This window comes from Cheilinus undulatus, linkage group 7 (genome assembly GCF_018320785.1).
Source record: "Cheilinus undulatus linkage group 7, ASM1832078v1, whole genome shotgun sequence".
In the NCBI taxonomy this organism is placed as follows: domain Eukaryota; kingdom Metazoa; phylum Chordata; class Actinopteri; order Labriformes; family Labridae; genus Cheilinus; species Cheilinus undulatus.
In genome coordinates this window covers 47,774,908-47,792,720 of record NC_054871.1, presented here as the reverse complement: position 1 = coordinate 47,792,720, position 17,813 = coordinate 47,774,908, and the positions used below count along the sequence as shown (strand labels likewise).

Here is a 17,813-nt window from a genome sequence, read left to right as displayed (position 1 = left end):
TTGTTTTTTTTTGGACATTTAGGAAAGTAATCTTTGTTGTGCATTAAGGCCCATGAGATAGCTCAGTAACTCGAGCTGCTCTTAATTTACACTTGACATATGTCAAAATCTGCAACCCTGTAGCAGAATTTAGCTCTTGTTTTCAGCCCCACCATCTCCACAGTATTTACATGTAGGCTTCAGGTGATGAAGTTGGATCCTACATGCACCATTTTTTGCAACAGCAATAAACCTTTGAAATCATGACAAACATAAGCTAAATCACTGAAATATCTCTTAAAGGAATTAAGAGATTTTTAATGGAATGTAGTGCCTGTAAAAACACCCCTATGTCAAAGTAAAAGCGATTTCTACAAAGTAATACCAGTTAAATGAAAACATGTAGTGCAAAAGAAGTGACTGCATGAATATTTACCCCTCTTCAAGGCAGTATTTAGCAGATGCACCTCTGGCTGCAATCACAGCATTGAGTCTGTGTGGATAGGTCTCAATCAGGCTTGCACATCTGGATGCTGCAATTTTGCTCCATTCTTCTTGCATGAGAATTGGACGTGAACAGCCCTTTTCAAGTGCTGCCAGGAATTCTCTATTGGATTGAGGTCTGGGCTTTGTCTCAGCCACTCCAGAACATTCACCTTTTTGTCTCTAAATTGTATCTGTGTAGCTTTTGCGGTATGCTTCAGGCCATTGTCTTGCCCGAAAATAAATCTTCTCCCAAGCTGTAGTTCTCTTGCAGACTGAATAAGAATGCTGAAAAGCATCCCTACAGCATGATGCTGCCACCCCATTTCAGCTGCTGAAGCTTGTAACTCCTTCAGAGTAGTCCTGTTGTATTGGTGGCCTCTCTCACTAGTTACCTTCCTGTACAGTCACTCAGTTTGTGAGGATGGCCTGATCTAAGCAGACTTACACATGTGCCATTTTCCTTCCATTTCTTGTTGATGGATTTAACTGAATTCTGGGGGATGTTTATTGCCTTGGAAATTTTTTTGTTTCCATCCCCTGACTGTGACTGACATGAACAATCCCAGACACTTTCTATGGGAGCTTTCTCAGATGAATGTGAAATACATCTGTGCAATGGATATATGAAATACTATCTGGCATGTCAGGTTAATGCTCTAGGTGATGTGGTTACCTTGTTTAGAGGAGTAGGCGGAGCACCTCCTCTCCCGTGTCCGGCATAACAACAGGCATCCCAGATAACTGCAGTCAGCCATATTCTCTGTTTTAACCCTGTCTTGTTATTTTGTCTTCATGGTGTAATGGTAGCCAGGAATACTGATTAACCGTTAACTGGACCTTCCAGACACAGATGTGTTTGTACTACAATTACTGAGACACATTCACTGCACTCAGGTGATCCCCATTTCACTACTTGTTAGATCACTAGCACTAATTGGCTTGACAGCTGTTGAACTAGGTCAGTCACTTTAAAAGGGGTATTTATGCACTCACTTATTTTTACATTACACATTGTATTCAATTGGCATTACTTTGTAGAAATACTTCATTTCTTTGACATTAATGTTGGTTTTTTTGTAATTTTTTCTGTCAAAAAATCCAAATTGACCGTAATTGATTTATGAAATCAGTTAAAGGGCAAAACATCCAAGGGGGTGAATACCTTTTTTATGTTGTTGATTCGTCTTAATTGACCCTTTGTTTAGCCCTGCCTCACTTGGTTGATGTTGCTAGGTTAGAAAAATCTCTTATCCACCTTCACATTTGAAACAATTAAAATGCTCTAAAATTGGACTGACTTTATTTCATTTTGAATTGATTTGATTCTATTATTAACCCGGCCTAAGTGAAATGATAAAGGTAAAGATACAGTAGGGTGTGTGAGGATAACTGCAGTCTTTAAAACTATTAATTATATTTGATATTCGTGATGTTGGCTAACGTATAGCTGTCTTCTAATGGCACATCAGACTTATAGACAAGCATTTATGTGAAGTTCTAAGTTGATTGTAATGCTAGTTAGATAAAATTACAGAAACAAAGATAAGAGCTACCTTATATCATATATCATCAGTATTAAAACATTTTTCTTTCAAGCATATGTATGTATTTATTTGTGATTGTTGGTTGAATTGTCAGAGTAGTCATCCACAATGCTAAATTTAAAGAATGCATTTGTCATGATTAAACTGGCTTTGCCTGCTCCTAGCCCAACAATGTTTGCTATGAGAGAGGGCTCTCTTATTCGTGGCTCAGCAGAGCAATCAGCAAGCCACCACAGGGCCAAAAATCAGAATTATTTTCTATTAAAGATAAGGTGGATGTATCACATGGAGATAACTGTCTGTGCTGTTGTTTTTGTCACTACAGGAGCTTCCTCATCAGACTCAGACGGAGAAGGAGCTGCTTCAAAGTCCAAATCAGGAAACATGCCTCAGTACGTGTGTATCAGCATGACCTATTGTGACCGAATGAGGCTTGAACCCTGTGAACAGGTCAAATGAGCCCTGCAGTGGCTAATCAGGCCTGCTGCCCTTAACTAGACCCTTAATAGGCCCTTAAAGCGCAATAACCCACAGGCCACGGGGCAGATAATGAGAGGGGCAGAGGGTTAATGTGGTAAAAAAATCACCCAACCAGGATTGTCTCACTCACTTAGGTACTCATGTTAAGTCTTTTTAATCATTTCCTGCCTTCACTCTTTGCTTTTACTTCCCTTTCTCTTGAAAACACAGAATTTTCTCCTCTTGTTAATAAGATTGGGCCATGAACTATGGTGCATTGCTTTTTTTGGCACTTTTTTGTTTTGCAATTAGTCTGCCAAAAACTGAAACATATTTAGGTTATTTCTTTAGAGATTAACATCAGATGTATGTTAGAATTTCTAAAACCTATGTCTTAAATATTGCATGAGAAGAATTCTGCAGTCAGAATTACAGTAAGCGTCTGATTGCTGTACAGTTTTTTGGATGTTTTTGATCATTATCTGTTGTTTAAATCTGCCTCCATCTGGACAACTTCCTGATCCCTTTTCTGTTTACCAATCAAAGCCAAGATCCCTGATATCATCTTAATTGCTGTTGTGACATTTTACTTCAATTCAACAATCATATTAGAACAAAAAGCACACAGGCTCTTGAAATTGTGAAGTTCTTTCATGTCTTTATTCTTTGTTTATGTTAGAGTTCAGAAGAAGACAACTTCAGTGTCCCTGACGATACGCTCGTCATCACCCAAAACCCCAGAGGTCCTTCCACACCGCTCCACCTTAGTCCAGTCGCTGTCTCAGCCACAGCGGGTAAGCACCTGTGGTTACGCCTGCAATCCAATCTCATGACAGAAAGTATACCACAGAAAATTCCTCTCACTGATGTAAAGAAGTGCTCTTCTGCAAGTGCTCTCTATGTTTTCGTTGTCTTTCAGATGCAGAGCCCAGTGTCACTGTCACTGTATGGTAATGAGGTGTCAGGTCCTCCTGTATTCACTAAGGTAAGTGTTCAAACATATTAAATAATACAGACATCACATTCTTCACTGTCTTTCTGATCTAGCTACAGAAATTAGCTCCAAATTAGCTTGGAAAAAGTACAAGAGAGGTCAGTAACTAGTGGCACCTTCTGTTGTTGAAAAATTAAGCCAATAACCTGATACGCTAGATAGACTGTTTCATATCTCCATTCTCCATCGCATGTATACATTTTACATTCATTTGGGAAACCTGCAAAGCATTTTGGTAGGCCAGGATTTTTTTTTTTTAATTCTTGGAAGGTGATTGGAAGAATGTTCTGTTTGTCACATTCATGATGGGCCAATCAGAGCGACAAGACAAAATGAGGTTGTATGTGTGCCCTTCTCATGAGGTGATAGGCTACCACTGCTATAGTTTGTGAATCAAAATTCATGCCAAGACCGGTCAGGAGACGTGCATAAAGATCCTCTCTGCCAAGACAAACTTTTGGTGTGACCCTCTGCTCTTGTTTTTAAATAGAAATGTGGTCTATTTCCAATTAAACTGCCGCTGTCCAACAGCTACATTTTAGATAATAGCTACTGTGGCTGCAATCATTGGATGCTTCAGCAAACTCTACTTGTTACGATCGCACACCCATGCCGAAGCAGACCGGTTGAAGAGCAGAAACATTTTTCCTCCATGAAAAGCTTTCACTCTGGCTCTTTATCTAAAAATAGTTGTTGTCCTGTACTGACAAAACTGTGGCTGTTGCTTTACCAAGCTAAAACCGAGCTGGTTAAACCAACTCATACTGCAACAAACTCCTTCCCCCATAACTCTCACAGACTCATGCCAAAGCAGGTTGGTAGAAGAGCCAAAACATATTTTCAATCATGAAAACCTTTTAGTGTTGTTTTAACTTTTTATTTCATACAGAAATGTGGGTCAGTTCTGGTAATACTGCTATTCTATAGCTACATCAGAGCTAATCACCGCACTTGCAGTAGCCATTGCAAACAGCTTTCAATACTAGTAAACCCTGCTCATAGCTACAACCACATTCTCCTCTAAAGACACTGTGTTCGCTTTGGCACAAATGCTGTGGATTGGAGCTTTTCAAGATGGAGTTGCCCGATGACAGACATGGAGTCTGGCAAATCCTTCTGCTTTCAAGGTTATGAAGCCAATGCAGAAGTTCAGAAAAGTGCAGTTTCTCAAGTTTCCACTTGAGGCTGGCTACAAAAGCCCCCATAGTCTTATACACACCCATGTGAAAGTGACAATTTTAACAGAGGGAAAAGATATGTTTATACCATTATTCATAAATGAGTTTGGTCTGAATTGCTCATAAAATTATGCTTGAGAAACCAGTAGGTGACATTGCTGAGTTTATGTCCGTTTTTATAGTCAGTTATCAGCCATGTCAGGTTTCACTCAAATATGGAATAATATATCTTCATGAACTTCTTTATACATAGGATAAAAGGTCCTCTGTGTATTTATTGTGTGAGATTTCCTGATTTAAAGGCCCTGTGAGAAACTCTCTGTTTGTGTAGATTTTGTTCTTAGACTGTTGAAAGTGCTGGAAGAAGTCTGAGTGACTTAGCTGTTTGGTTATTGAAGGGGCTTTTGAAGCCAATCCACAGCAGCAGCCATATTGAAAGCAAACTAACTTACATCAGCCTAAAACAGATGAAGAGCTGGAGCTGGGGCTTTTAGCCTCCTTGCAAATGTCACATTGAGCTCGCTTGCAGTCGTATCAGACATGCTCCTGATTTAGCAAAACTTGTATCCTTCTTGAAACCAAAACAGATTAGTTAAAAAAATATATATTGTGTTTCCATAAAGACATTCCTTTCAACATCAGATTTCGAACCAGGCTGACATGGGGTATGCACGTGACTTCCCATGGTTCTGCAGGCCACTTCAAGTGGAGTTGCAGTTTTTTGCGCTCACATACTGGCTTCACTTCTTAACCACTGAGGTTGGCTTGATTTTTAGCAGCTCCAGTATAAAGTGAGACACTTTGTTTCTTTAAAGGTTTTATTCTGCACATGTGCAATTCAGTTTCTTAAAGAACTACCCCATAACCTATAAGCAGGTTCAGGCTTTTGTAATTACTTTATAAAAATGTTTAACCTTTAGCTGATTGTCTTTCCTGCCTTTTAGTGTCATAAAGAGGCATTATTGTTAATTTATTCTGTTAACCAGATAAAAACTTCTCATAGGAGCACAAAGACTTTGCCAAAACCATGAAAACAATCCCAGATCTGACCCTACTTACATACAGTCCATCATGCATGTTGCAAACATGTAGAACCTGATACAGATGTTCTCTGTGTCTCTGCCTTCCCATAATAACAGTTTGCATGGCTGTGGCTTCCAGCAGTGGGGGTCAGATAAAACACGCACTTTGATGAGAGCTCCTCCTCCAGTTCATGAACACCCTCTCTGCAGCTCAGAGTCTTCATCACTCCCCTAACAGCCCCCGTCTCCCTCTCCCTCGGGCTGTGGGTCTTGTGATGGCGAGACTGAGACGGGCTGAGGCAGAGCTTCAAACGGCCCTGCCAAACCCACAAGGGTCAGGTCTCTTTCACTCTCATTGAGCCAGTCAGGCCCTAAATCATTTTCCACTTCATTACAAAAAGACATTTGTTTTTCTTCACCTCCACTCGCCTCCTTTAAAAGCTGCTGTGGGCTTTAATCATCCCAATGAGAGGATGGTCGCCTCCAATGATGTCACCCATACAGCACACCCACACAAATACACACATACAATACCGGACTGTTGATGTATATCCAACCTTTGGTGTTCCCAAAATACATCAGTGCCAAGGAAACACAGTCACAGAGAGAAAGAGGCACATTTATTTACAGACGCTGAGAGCCATTTGCTGAAGGATAACACCTGATGCATTTCCCCAGCGTGTACTTCCTCTTCCATCTTAGAAAATGTCAGTTTATTTCACACGTGTAGCTGCATATGGGGCTAACACTTTGTGCTTTTAAACCCTTAGATTTTCAGCTCCACCCACTTTGTTCTTTTCTCTGTTTTTTACTAGCTTAACTTTCACATCTCCAGACACCTGTGAACACTTACGGTTCATGTCATGAGGAGCCCACATGTGCCAGTCAGATTCAAATTAAAAAGCGGATTAGTCCAAATTTTGAGAACCCCCACCCCACCCACCCCCCCACCCCCACCTACCCCCCCACCCCCACCTTTGATATTGAAAGTTTTGGCCCAGTCTCACAGGCAGCATAATGTTCTGTGCTGCCATTTCACTGGGCTATACTGGCTTGTGAGATGGCTGCCTGTGGACCAACCATACAGCAATTACTGACATAAGGAAAGGAAGAACTTTATGACCTCTGGCCTTTTTGGCCTGGGATGGGTGCCCTCCTGACCCTCCTGATGGCCAACCATGCCGTTGAGCACTGGTATACTTTATTTACAAAGGCATGCACAGGAAACTTTCATGGTCCGTCTATTGGCTTTGCAAGGTTATGTTGGACGGCCATGACCTTGGCCAGGTCTTGATTTTAATAACAATTTTTATGCTTATTTGGATAGGATAGGACAATACATAGTAAAAAAGGGTTTCTGGAGGGTGATAACTTTATAGACTAAGACAAAAATACACCCAGGACTTTTTAAAATCATGTTTGGCAATGCAAACAACAGCTTTCCAATGTAGGCTCATCAATCATTGTGCAAGTGGAAGATGTTTTGTTAGTGTAAAAAGAGGAGTACTTTTTGATGTTTCTGACTCCTACAATTCACATAACACAAAATCTGAGGATTAAAAGTTTTGTGGTCTGGGGATTTCCAGCCAAGGCTTCAAAACTCTGCTTAAGCTGGCTTGGTAAAATCAGCTGGTTGTTAGGCTTTTTGGTATATATTTGTTTTTTGCTTCCTCCTTTTTCTCAGTTTTGTTTTAATGCTCTGTTTTTACAAGTTGCTCATTGTATGAATAGTTCTCTATAAATAAACGTTCCTTTCCTTTACAAAAGGCGGCACAGTGGGCTTTTGCTATGAAACAGCGTGAGTGTTTTAGGTGTTGTTTTTAGCGTGCCATCTTTGATGATCTTTGTCATCTACATTACGCTGTAACTTTGAAGTTCGTCCCTTTCATTACTCATCTCTAAATCTTCTCATTAGCTCATTATCGACTTACTCACTCTTTTCCTCTTGACCTGTCTGTGACTTTACCCCTCCTCTGTGCAGCTGTTGCAGGATGCCCAGGCATCTGAGGGCCAGGTGGTGGTTCTGGAGTGCAGGGTCCGAGGAAGCCCTCCTCTCCAGGTCAGATGGTACCGCCAGGGAGAGGAAATCCTGGACTCTCCTGATTTCAGGATCCTCCAGAAAAGTAAGAGATCCTCTTACCTGTCACAAAGCCATGTGTGATTTCAAAAGTTAAAAAATATATGCTAATAATCAAATATATGTGTTCCTTCTTCCTTCCTGTGGATAATAAATTGTGAACCAGAGCCTCGGTCTGCAGCTGAACCAGGTTTGTCTCCTCATTTTCTCCTTAATACATACTTTCTCTTACAGAATGTCTTTCATGTTCCTGCCGCAGTCAGTACATCAAATTAGTAATGATTATCAGTTTTGTCTGGAGGCTAAAACCTGCTCTGATGGTTTCCTTATCAGCTGTAACGTCTCACTCACTTATGACTGCAGCAAAGCACTCTTAATACGTCTGTGTCTCATAGGAAACTCATTATTAAGAGTCAGAGGGAGTCCCTGGGAAACTCTGTGAATCCCAGTGACACGCTTTCTCCAACTAGGGCTGGGCAATGTATCAACTTTTAAAGATATATTGATATGTTTTCAATTATTAAGATATAATGTAAGACAATATTGTTTATATCCATATAGTTGATGTTGTTTTAAATTAAAGATCCCAGGCCCAGTGCTTTAAATGATTGTTTACAGTTTGAAGCACAGACAGTATTCTGCTTGTTGGTGATAAGATAATTTATTTGAAATATGAAGGCCAAATGGTAAATTATTATTTTATTCATTTAAACTAGGATAATTGACATTATTGTAAAAAATCTAATTATTTTGAACCATGTTTACAGATACCGAAGACCTAGACGCCTAATATTGGGTAATATTTTTTGATGATCAGAAGTTGCTAACAAATTTCTGCACATTACCGTAATTTGCATAAATACATCGGCAACATTGAAATAGTGGGTTGAACTGACGAGATGCTAAAGTTTCTTCTCACTGATGCTCAACACTTTTCAAAATAGTGCAAATGCATTTGTGCAGTTTAGATGAGCTTCTCTTTTGGTTAAAATATGATTGAAGATCATTGAGTTTATGCACTTATTAATAGCGATGATTATAGTGTAAACTATGGGAGACCTAGGTCAAGCTTGGCTCCCCTTAACCAGACATGATTTCTCCTCAAAGCATGATTGGTTAATTTTCAGGTTGTCTCTCAAATTTTGATGGTTTACTTTTTTATGGGTGTTAATGAGGGCAGAATTGCTTGTAGGCAAGCTAAACTGTTGTTTTTAGTATGTAACATGCTCATATGTGGCGCAGAGGATAGCACTGTTGCCTTGCAGCAGGAAGGTTCCTGGTTTACTTTCCAGTGAGGGCCTTTCTGTAAGGGGTTTGCATGTTCTCCCCATGCATGCTTGGATTCCCTTTGGGTGTCCTTTGACCAACAAAAACATGCTGTTGACTCTAAATATCTCTCAGTATATAGAAATGTTGCCACTGTTTTTGAACAATTTAGACAGTCTATCAGAGTTTGCCTGCAAAAATTTAAAAGTTAAAATTTACCCAGTAATTTGTATCTAGGACTTCTATTTTTTTAGTCATAATATCGAAGAGATTTTAATATGCCTTATTACTAAAATCACATGTAAGTTTGTAGGACTGGTCATGTAACAATTTATTACTTTCCAGAAGAATACTGAGTTATACATGTATCACCATGAAACATATTGTTATGATTTAAGTCCAGTATCACCCAGCCCTATCCTTAACATATAAGCATACAAAAATCACAGATAAACAATGACACACGTGTTCATTTATGTCAGACTTTTTTGCACCAGTCTGAGTCAGGGGTCGTTTCAGGTGTTACTTTCATGCTGTGAGTCACTCAGACGTCCCTGAACACCTGGGCTTCTCTGTTTACGTGTCTGTCTGGTCTTGATGAGTGTTTATGTTCCTGCTTGTTTGTCTTTCTCCACTGCTCTCTGTGTGTCTGACACTGACAGTGATTCACTAGTCTAGATGACATACCTGTTATGATAAAACATGTCTGTCAAAAATCAGCCCAATGTCTCATTACATGCCATTACATAACACATCAAGTGCCAGCATGTCAATTCATTCCACACCTGTGCAGATTACTGTTCATTAAAGTCAAGCCTATAATTCTGAAATATTTGAATAGAGATTTAAGATCATATTAAAGGTGCTTTTTCTGATCTGTTTTGTTTTTCTAGAGGAGATCTGCACCCTGGTGATAGCTGAGGCCTTCCCAGAGGATGGAGGCCTGTTCTGCTGCACGGCCTCCAACCCGTATGGCTCTTTGAAAAGCACAGCCCATCTAACCGTTACTGCAGGTATGTCCAACACTTGGCATGTGGGAGACTCCATGGTCAAATGAAAGAAAGTTCTTTGGCCTGATGAGCCCAAAATAGAGCTTTTTGTCCATCAGACAAGACACTTTGAGTGGCAGACACCAAACATTGCACATCACCATAAACACACAATCCTTACTGTGAAGCATGGTGGGGGCTTCATTTTGCTGTGGGGATGCTTCTCAGCAGCCAGCTCTGGGTGGCATGTAAAGGTAGAGGGTAAAATGAATGCACCGAAATATAAGAAAGTCTTAGAGGACAATCTAATTCAGTCTGTGAGAGAACTACAGATTAGGAGATGTATTTTTGAGCATACAGCAAAAGCTAAACAGAAATGATTTAACAATACTAATGTGAATGTTCTTGAGTGGCCGAGTCAAAGCCACAATAGAGAATTTGTGGCCGGTCTTGAAGAGGGTTGTTCATACCTGATCCTTGTGCAATCCAACATTGTTTTAGCAGTTTTGGAAAGAAGATTGGAGTAAAATTGCAGTGTCCAGATGTACAAGCCTGATTTAGATCTATCCACACAGACTCAGTTCTGTGATTTCAGCAAAAGGTGCATCTACTTAATTCTAACTTGACGGGGGTGAATATTTATGCAGTCACTTATTTTACATACATATTTCATTCAATTGACATTCATTTGTGGAAATCTGTATTCACTTTGTGGTTTAGGAAGTTATTTTTTATTTAACAAAAGCCAAATGATATTAACCACGATTAATTTGTATTATCAATAAAAGGGTAAAACATCCAGGGGAGTGAATACGTTTTATAGGCACTGTATTATGCGCCTTTTATTTTGCCTGGCAGGGGTTAAACTAGGGTAGCAGGGTACCGAAATATAGCTCTGAAATCCATGTTTTGATCTGGCTTGGTGTGTATTGGATGAGTTGGCACCAGTGCCAATGTGGTACCAGATTTTGGTCCTCATCCGTAGGGGGCATATTGCAACATAGCATAGTAGAGTCGGAAATACTGTGTGCAAAACAGGTGCTTGTATGACAGTTGCCTGACTCAGTTATGCATGCCAACATACTGAATAAGATGACCAACTTTAGTTTTATGCAGTACTGTCTGCTATGTGTAGGAATGCTCTGAGTTATTAGAAAGCTCTTTGTGAGTACTGAAAAGAACAAATATTCCTTTGTGTAATTGCACAGACAGAACTATGTGTGTACAGACTCACCGCAGAGGAAAAGCTGAATAAACAGGAATTTCATCAGCCTGACTGGACCCAGCTGCTGCTTTAGATCACATCAGCTGGGTTCATTCTTGTGTGTCTAATCTGTATCTGCAGTATGTGGTGGACAAAGAAGAAGCCAAACATTTAAGTAAGAGAACTGGCTTTTTCCATTTGTGTTTGTGTCTTGCAGCATCCGAGGACTCATCCAGTAATGGGATGTCTGGAGATAGCTCAGGATTTGAAGATGCAGCAGCCTTCCCCCCACCTCCCCCACCCACAGAAATCAGCCTCCTGGAGCTGCCACCCAAGACTCTGCCTCCTAACGGGAATGAGCCTTTCCAAATCAAGGAGCTGGAGATCTGGCCCAGTGTTTCAGCCCTGCCTCCTGTGCAGATGAGCTCAGAGGTTGAGGATAAAGGAAAGGGATCCTTACAGAATGGGCAACCCACAAATCCACCAGCAACACCACCAAGCCCGCCTAAAGTTTCCACACCACCGCCTCCACCACCCCCACCACCCCCACCACAGCCTGATCCAGTGACAGATGTCCCAGTCCCAGTCCAAAGTCCAGCCAAGGTGGCACCAGACGCACCTCCATCCCCAGGCAAGCTGTCTCCCTCTCCTGGGAAAGAAGGTCCCCCGCTGCCTACCAAGCCTAAACCAAAGCTGTGAGTACCGGTGTGTCTGCGCCCTGAGGGGAGGCTAGTCACCAGGGAGGGAGAGAGGCTGGAAATGATAGTGTTTAAGTTTTGTGAAAGGGTTAACCGGGGAATCCCATATCCTTTGGGACAATAGCATTCCCCTGTCTTTATGTTGGTGTGAATGTGGCATCATGTTTGCCAGGGCGAGTCTGCCAGCTGCCATCCGCCCACCCGTTTGTCTGTCCGTCTGTCTGTGGCTGTAAACAGATCTGCGTGGCTTTTGCTGGATGGCTCCTATTGTTCTTGTTTGACCCCTGACTGCATGCCCGGCCCGGGACAGAGCCATTATGTGTTGTTTGTTTCCTGAGCACCTTTCTGTGAGCTCTATAGGGATCAGGTGGGATGTCACTGTTATTAGAAGAGAGTTGAGCATTTGAATGGCTTTATTTTCAATAGTACTGTTGTTTTCAGATGTCTGCCATAGACAAGCATGGATTTTTGTCTATCTTTAGGGTGGATTTCTTTTTCATTTTTGTGTTTATGTTTTCTATTATAACTGGAGATTATAGCAGAGGGAACTCCCAAAAAATAAGAGATGGATTGTCCTTTTTCCAGACTCTGATCAAGGATGTTTTGACACTGATTGCATCTTAAACCCTTAGAGGCCTCCAGTATGCCTCATATTTGCACTCTGATAATTAATGACAGCAGATCATGAACAAATAATTTTATTTTGAGATGGGTTGTGTGGTTGGGCAGTGGTTTAAAGGGATGTGCACGATTAACTGGCTAAATGATTAAACGCCAGATCCCTTGATAGTCAGTGCAGAATCACTAATCAGATAATTTAAATCTTTTTTCTTTTTTCAAAGTTCAGGCACACAATCCTGGTCAAATTATCTGCCTAAATTGTAACACAGCTGCCTACGACTATTAGCCTCTTAAGCTCAGACATGCTGCATAATAAACTTTGATGTAAACAACAATGATCAGATAGTTTAAATTGCATTTTGTGGGATCAGCCAGGATAAAATTGTACATAGGCTGTGTCAGTTTATACTCACACATTATTGAAACATTAAGTAACGTTATTCAGCACAGGAATGCAGCGTTATCCTGCAAAGAGGACTGAAGATTGGCTGTACTGCTACTGCTAACATTAGCCATATTATGAAAAATAGCCCCTGATCATGTACCCCCTGCTTCTGTGATCCTGTCTTGGATAAATTGAGATCTTTTTTTTTTTTTTTTTTTTTTTTTTTAAAGATTTATTTTTGGGCTTTTTCGTGCCTCTGTTAGAGATAGGAGGACAGTGGATAGACTCGGAAACAGGGAAGAGAGCGGGGAGAGACATGCAGGAAATGGTGCCACAGACCGGACTCAAACCTGGGCTGCCCACGCACATGGTGCGCTGCACAACCACTCGACTACCGGTGCGCACCAGTTGGGATCTATCTTAACTGTTCTTGATCCTCTTTGGCATTTGTCTTCCATATTCCTGAACTGAATGCCATCACTCATAGTTTTCCTTTTTTATGAGAGTATAACCTGCTACCGTCTTTGTGCAACTACAATCCTGTCTTCTAGACTGATAGTGCTAATCCCACTGGTCAGGTCAGGTCAGGTCAGGTATGGGAGCACATGCGGGTTCAGTGCTTTCGCCATGTTAACCTTGATCCTGTACTGCTCTGGCGTCCTGATGGTCATCCTTCAGGCCGGCATCACACCCATGTCCCGTCTCTCCAGATGTCCTCCCAGCTGCCCCCCTCCATGACACAAGCAGTCCCCCTCTGTGTCTGGACCAGCCTACCGGGTTCTGATCTGGTATCAAGCAGCTGATCCTTCCCATCCCCGCTCTCATGAGCACGTCAGCATTAGACACATGTTTTTTCCAACGATACCCAAAGATATCCCGAAGAGACGTTGTGAAAAAGGGGTCCAGTTGGCACTTCTGGCCATCAGTCAACATCCAGGCCTCACCAGATTATAGTAAGACCAGGAGGACCAAGGACTTTCATCTGCATGCTCAAGGGTGCAGCAGTTTCTAACACATCTGAAAGACGGCTGGCGTCCCTCGCTACCAGAGCCTCCAGGAGGGTTTACACCCCTATCCTTAACACTACATCACACGTCAACACCTACAGAAAGATCTGTGCAGGGGTAGTACTTCTGACACTGCAGCTGTTAGATGAGTTGCGTGTCACATGAAGGCGCAAGGCAAAACCCTTGGAACCTTTTCTGCTGGATGAAGGGGAAATCCCTGTGTAACAAGTGTCAGTCAGGTCCCTTGAACATTGCTGGTAGTACTGAGGTATTGTCGACCGGTTCTCAAACCCACAGGCTAGCCCGCACTGTCATACAAGATGGTATCGGTGCTGTCAGTTTTCTGTTGTTTACCTCTGGGTTAAAGAGCATTATGGCAGCATGGCAGTAACCATTAACTAGAGCTACAGTGGCTACTAGTGGAGGGCAAATGTGTTATAGTTTGGAAACGACCAGGATTATTGGCCTGAAATTATTAAGAATTGAAAGTATTAAGAATAAGGTTAATTGGCTTGTATTTCTGGTACTGACTACCAAGGAACTGGGGGTTTAATTGTTTAGCTGGCTAATTTTGGTGTTAATACATGTCTAGTGTCTAGTGTTAATACAATGTCTAGTGTTAATACAATTGTTTTACTACTCCAAATTAAGTCAACGCCTCTCTAATCTGAAATCATAATTATCAGCCTTGTTTGATTCCAGATCATGCTGCCTCTGAATACTGGCAATAGCCAACAAGAATGAGCAGATACCAACCCAGTGGCTGTCAGAGTGAATGCATTAAAAGGAACCCTGCATGATCAGACAAGTTAATCTTGTTGGATAGATATTTGTATGTCTCAAATGAATAAAACCCACTAAATATCCTGCATATCTGCATTCTGAGTACATTTCAGCTCATAAACTCACCAGGAGACCGCCATGTTTTCATCCGCGTCAAGGAGTATGATGTCACAGTTCCGCAGCGCTCCTCTCCATTGCTAAGCAGTAACCGTTTTTCAGAAGGTTTTTCTGCTTGCAGCTGTTGCTGACATGAGTTTGCTGCATGTTGGTTTTGTCTCCCTGCTGTCAAAGCTCTGCCATTCCTACAAAGTTTTACCTCAGTAAACCTCCATCAAATGACTACATCGAGTGTATAGTGGAAGCGTGCCGGGAGCTTTTCAAAATAAAAGTATTATAGAATGGAGTTTCTTCAAAGAAATTCTAAAGCGGGCTTTTACTTTGAAAGGCGAAAACCGGAAGTCCTTTCGTATTGTGTTTATCTTTACCTGAACAATGTGGAAACAGAGAGCCTCATAAAGAAGAGAAGTTCGGGGAACAACTTTCTTAAACAGACGCATTTTAACTTGTGGCCTTCATCTGGTTCATAAAGAAACAGATTTCAAACATTTTCTACCCGTGTGGACGTACATATTTGCTTCAACAAGGTAAATATGGCTCTGTATTTATCATTTTCTTGTGTAGATGAACAGATAACTGCTCGTGGTGCAAATATAAACTAGAAGAGACCTCTAATTTTAGAATTCTCCGGGCATGAGATGTGCTGCGTTTCTGAGATGCAGCCCTAACCCTGGCTGCAAGTCTGAAAAAGGTTACTGCATAGGATCACTGTGGAACTTTGACATCACGGCACCAGCGCAGACCAAACGGGACCAAAACATGGCGGTTTCCTGGTGAATTTGTAAACTCAAATGACTCAAAATGCAGGTATCTTGCGAGTTTCTTAGTTTATGATGTGTATGAGAGATGCAAATATCTATCCAACAAGATGAACTTGTCTGATCATGCAGGGTTCCTTTTAATAAAAATTCATTCATTTTGTTTACACAAGCTTATGGCCCTTTCAGCACACTTAAGTTAAACCACTCTACCATTTTACCGCAGCCTCAGTGTTGTAAAATAAGCCCTTCACTGCTCCTTAATGTCTCATTTTACTTTATAAAACTCTTACACAGCTCAGTGAACAAGTCTAAAGTCATCTGAAGCTTGTGATATCAAACATTTACCTTTTTACTGTTCCCTTTTTTCCTTATTTTCAGTCTATAAGAGCTTCTTTTTTCTGTGGTTAAGTTCATGTCATATTCTTTGATCTACCCCAGGTACCTTATTTCCTTTCCTCAAAATAAAAGCAGGTCTGTACCCAAACAACAAGGCAGTTATTTGTTTAAATGCAAAATAGTGAAACTTCAAAAAGTAGAGATTAATTGCGATAAACTGCAGTAATTCCTAGATTTATCCTGATTGACCTTTTAAATGTTTAACAGCAATAACCAAATGTTTTAAACAATAAAAGCTCCAAAGCAACAATTATTTTACTGCCTCCTTGATTTAAAATCCTAAATATCAAACATGCTTCAGGAACTTTTACCATACATGTTTTTAATTCTCTAATAAAATGACTTTACCAGTAGGCAGTCCTTCAAAAACACAGTTTTCTTGTTGTAATGGATTAGAAAAAAGTTTGACTAAAGACTAAAAGCAGAGCTCGGTTCTTGCATTTCATGGTTTATTTCCATCGCATGCAAAGTGGATCTAATTACTTATTACACAGTACTGCATGAGTTTGTGTATATACTGTAAATGTTATGACTTTGTAATTCTGTGCTTCCAGAGCTGGGGGTATAGAGGAGGAGACAGAAAATTACAGGTAAATATTTGGCTGTAAGGGTGATGCTCTGGATGTGATTTGTGTGGCGCCACGTGTAGCCTCATTAATCGAGCTCTCATGGAAACAAACACAGACACAACAGTAGAAATGATGTCAAGGAACACTCTTGATTCTTCTCCCTTTTAATGAGCTTTTATTATACTCTAGGATTAAAAAGGGCTTGACAAGAATTAAGTGAAATCAGCTGATCATTTACTATGACGTGTGCAGGTTTGTTGTGGAGCAACACATGTGGTGTGGTTACAGCGCTTTGCCACAAAAACCTGCTTAAGTTTAGTCATTTTATGTGCATATCAAGACAAATCTTTACCTTTAAATGTGCATACGGCACAAGGACTTTACTAGACTTGTTACTGATAAATGAACACTTCAGTTCCAAGATCAGACCTCAGCAATAGAAGAATGAGGCAGTAAAGCTGCTTTTCTCAGAATTTATCACCAATAACAACTGAATTTACTGCCAACTACAATTTGCTCCCAACTGTGAAGCAATTAGAAAGCATAAGTCACCCCCCTTTGCCCTTTCCCCTTTAAATTACACAATAAACAGCCGCCTCTGCACTAACTTGAGGCCACACTTCTGCTACACAGCACTGTGTAACCTGAGGTAAACAGAGACTGACCACTTTTGACCTGAAACCCTCGGAGCTTATCACTGAGTTTCTTGTTTGGTGCGGCTCAGACAGTCAGATATATTGTTGCTTCTCTTTGAGCCACACAGCGCTGTGGGACAGATCACAGTAAAGCCTGCAGCCTTTGAAAAGGAACAGGGTTTGTGACTTTATTGCTTTTTACATTTTACTGGAGTTCAGTTAAATAAGCACCAAAACATTAAACAAACCCGCTCTGTTGAAAAGCCATAAATTTAATAGACAATGTGGAGACTATTTTAAAACAAGGCAATATCATGAAAAAGTTTAACTATAAGACTTCACAGACAGAGTTAGAAGGATCAGTGTGAGTGGAGTTTTACTATCAGAGTAAGCAGATCACCATGCATAGGCCTGATTGTCCTGCCTTTAGTAACAGGAACAAGACTGGTTCATGAGCCTTTCACTATCACTACAACGTAAATCTGGGTGATACCTTCATGCTCCACTGTAACTTTAGCTGTGCTTAATAGGGCTGCAACGATTCGTCGACATAATCGTTTGTGTCTACTATAAAAATTTGTTGACGCGGGAATTCAAGTGTCAGCGCGTCGTATTATTGTTTTTTTATATTGGTAAAATCTAG

General features: G+C 40.9%; 1 protein-coding gene across 4 annotated transcripts in view; it reads left to right on the top strand.

Annotated features, from left to right (window-relative positions):
* Positions 1-17,813, top strand: part of palld (palladin, cytoskeletal associated protein) — a 143,043-nt gene that overhangs the window by 69,802 nt on the left and 55,428 nt on the right. For 3 of the 4 annotated variants that reach the window (XM_041791859.1, XM_041791857.1, XM_041791860.1), the window contains 8 exons: positions 2,335-2,401; positions 3,148-3,262; positions 3,388-3,453; positions 7,644-7,785; positions 7,906-7,929; positions 9,899-10,018; positions 11,416-11,893; positions 16,521-16,556. In XM_041791859.1, coding sequence (XP_041647793.1) covers positions 2,335-2,401; positions 3,148-3,262; positions 3,388-3,453; positions 7,644-7,785; positions 7,906-7,929; positions 9,899-10,018; positions 11,416-11,893; positions 16,521-16,556 — 1,048 coding nt within the window. The remainder of the gene's footprint in view (positions 1-2,334; positions 2,402-3,147; positions 3,263-3,387; positions 3,454-7,643; positions 7,786-7,905; positions 7,930-9,898; positions 10,019-11,415; positions 11,894-16,520; positions 16,557-17,813) is intronic. The other variant, XM_041791858.1, reaches the window with a different exon arrangement.